At 52.6% G+C, this 2,587-nt stretch overlaps 1 protein-coding gene across 1 annotated transcript; it reads right to left on the reverse strand.

The window, feature by feature from the left end:
- Nucleotides 1–264: 264 nt before the first annotated feature.
- On the reverse strand, nucleotides 265–1,819 carry LOC139446259 (uncharacterized). The gene is made up of 2 exons (XM_071227611.1): nucleotides 1,795–1,819; nucleotides 265–1,241 (listed from the first exon to the last, which is right to left on the reverse strand). Exons 1-2 carry the CDS (start codon nucleotides 1,817–1,819, stop codon nucleotides 265–267), a joined length of 1,002 nt encoding a protein of 333 aa, XP_071083712.1.
- Between the last annotated feature and the right edge of the window lie 768 nt (nucleotides 1,820–2,587).

Genomic DNA, 2,587 nt, shown 5'->3' on the forward strand with positions numbered 1-2,587 from the left:
TTGGAGTGGTATCAGGAAGGAGGTTGGAGTGGTGTCAGGAAGGTTGTTGGAGTGGTGTCAGGAAGGAGGTTTGAGTGGTTACAGGAAGGTGGTTTGAGTGGTCAGAGGAAGGTGGTTTGAGTGGTGTCAGGAAGGTGGTTTGAGTGGTGTCAGGAAGTTGGTTTGAGTGGTGGCAGGAAGTTGGTTTGAGTGGTGTCAGGAAGGTGGTTTGAGTGGTGTCAGGAAGGAGGTTTGAGTGGTGGCAGGAAGGTGGTTTGAGTGGTGTCAGGGAGGTGGTTTGAGTGGTGGCAGGAAGTTGGTTTGAGTGGTGGCAGGAAGGTGGTTGGAGTGGTGGCAGGAAGGTGGTTGGAGTGGTTCAGTGTGGAAAGATAGGGAGAGGATGTAAGATGGTGGAAGATGGAGAGAGGGTGTAGGGGCTGGAAGATGGGCAGAGGGTGTAGGGGGCTGGAAGATGGGCAGAGGGTGTAGGGGGCTGGAAGATGGGGAGAGGGTGTAGGGGGCTGGAAGATGGGGAGAGGGTGTAGGGGCTGGAAGATGGGCAGAGGGTGTAGGGGCTGGAAGATGGGGAGAGGGTGTAGGGGGATGGAAGATGGGGAGAGGGTGTAGGGGGTGGGAGATGGGGAGAGGGTGTAGGGGGTGGGAGATGGGCAGAGGGTGTAGGGGGTGGGAGATGGGGAGAGGGTGTAGGGGGCTGGAAGATGGGGAGAGGGTGTAGGGGGTGGGAGATGGGGAGAGGGCGTAAGGGCTGGAAGATGGGCAGAGGGTGTAGGGGCTGGAAGATGGGGAGAGGGTGTAGGGGGCTGGAAGATGGGGAGAGGGTGTAGGGGGCTGGAAGATGGGGAGAGGGTGTAGGGGCTGGAAGATGGGGAGAGGGTGTAGGGGGCTGGAAGATGGGGAGAGGGTGTAGGGGGTGGGAGATGGGGAGAGGGTGTAGGGGGTGGGAGATGGGCAGAGGGTGTAGGGGGTGGGAGATGGGGAGAGGGCGTAAGGGCTGGAAGATGGGCAGAGGGTGTAGGGGCTGAAAGATGGGGAGAGGGTGTAGGGGCTGGAAGATGGGCAGAGGGTGTAGGGGGCTGGAAGATGGGCAGAGGGTGTAGGGGGCTGGAAGATGGGCAGAGGGTGAAGGGGGCTGGAAGATGGGCAGAGGGTGTAGGGGGCTGGAAGATGGGCAGAGGGTGTAGGGGGCTGGAAGATGGGCAGAGGGTGTAGGGGGCTGGAAGATGGGCAGAGGGTGTAGGGGGCTGGAAGATGGGGAGAGGGTGTAGGGGGATGGGAGATGAAAAAGGTGTAGAGGACAAAATCAGGAATACATATTTGGGTTCACATAATTACCACCATTAAGTTTTAAGATGGTTGAACTATGGGTTGGCGAGATTGTCAGCTACGACATGATTTAGTATGTCACTGGTACGACTTGATGCTCACACTATTGATCACTTGTTGATCATGCAGTTACAGACAGTAAGCTCCACAGGCTGCTGTGATACAAATAGAATATTGCTGACTACAGAATATATGTCTATTCTTCAGTTGCTCATGCACTCAAGTGTTGGAAGTGAATTAAGGTTCCCCAGATCATATTGGAGAATACATTATCAACTTACATCTGTCTGATAATAAAGTTCACTCATCATGCTTATATCTACATTGTCTGGGAAATAGATATTGGGTTAGAGTGCATACCTGCCAAGTAAACAAACAGATTGTATTCTTGGCTTATTGTATGTAAGCCCTCTTGTAGGCTCAGCTGAAGAACGGGGAGAGGAGTGAGAGCAATTGGGCTCTGTAGCTTACCTTCATTGTTGAGTATTTGCAACATTCTATAATTTTCAGACTAATAAATGTCAATCACTGGATTGTCTGGTCCAGACTTGATTATTTACAGACAGCCATCATATAGCTGGAATATTGCTGAGTGACGCATTAACAACAAACAAACAGAGTACGAAAAATATATATTTCAATATATATTTTTCTCAGTGTTAGAGCACCCATAGACATTGTCGTCAGGTTGTCGGCATGGTGGTGTGGGTATGGTGATGTGTGTGAACATTGTGGTGTGTGTCGGCATGGTGGTGTATGTGGACATGTTGGTGTATGTGGGTATGGTGGTGTATGTGGGTATGGTGGTGTGTGTGGACATGGTGGTGTGTGTGGGCATGGTGGTGTATGTGGGTATGGTGGTGTATGTGGGCATGTTGGTGTATGTGGGCATGGTGTTGTGTGTGGACATGGTGGTGTGTGTGGACATGGTGGTGTATGTGGGTATGGTTGTGTGTGTGGACATGGTGGTGTGTGTGGGTATGGTGGTGTGTGTGGGCATGGTGGTGTGTGTGGGCATGGTGGTGTATGTGGGTATGGTGGTGTGTGTGGGCATGGTGGTGTGTGTGGGCATGGTGGTGTGTGGACATGGTGGTGTATGTGGGCATGGTGGTGTGTGTGGGCATGGTGGTGTATGTGGGTATGGTGGTGTGTGTGGGCATGGTGGTGTGTGTGGGCATGGTGGTGTGTGGACATGGTGGTGTGTGTGGGTATGGTGGTGTATGTGGGTATGGTGGTGTATGTGGACATGGTGGTGTATGTGGGT

Source organism: Haliotis cracherodii, unplaced genomic scaffold (genome assembly GCF_022045235.1).
Source record: "Haliotis cracherodii isolate W230 unplaced genomic scaffold, xgHalCrac1.p SCAF_6, whole genome shotgun sequence".
In the NCBI taxonomy this organism is placed as follows: Eukaryota; Metazoa; Mollusca; class Gastropoda; order Lepetellida; family Haliotidae; genus Haliotis; species Haliotis cracherodii.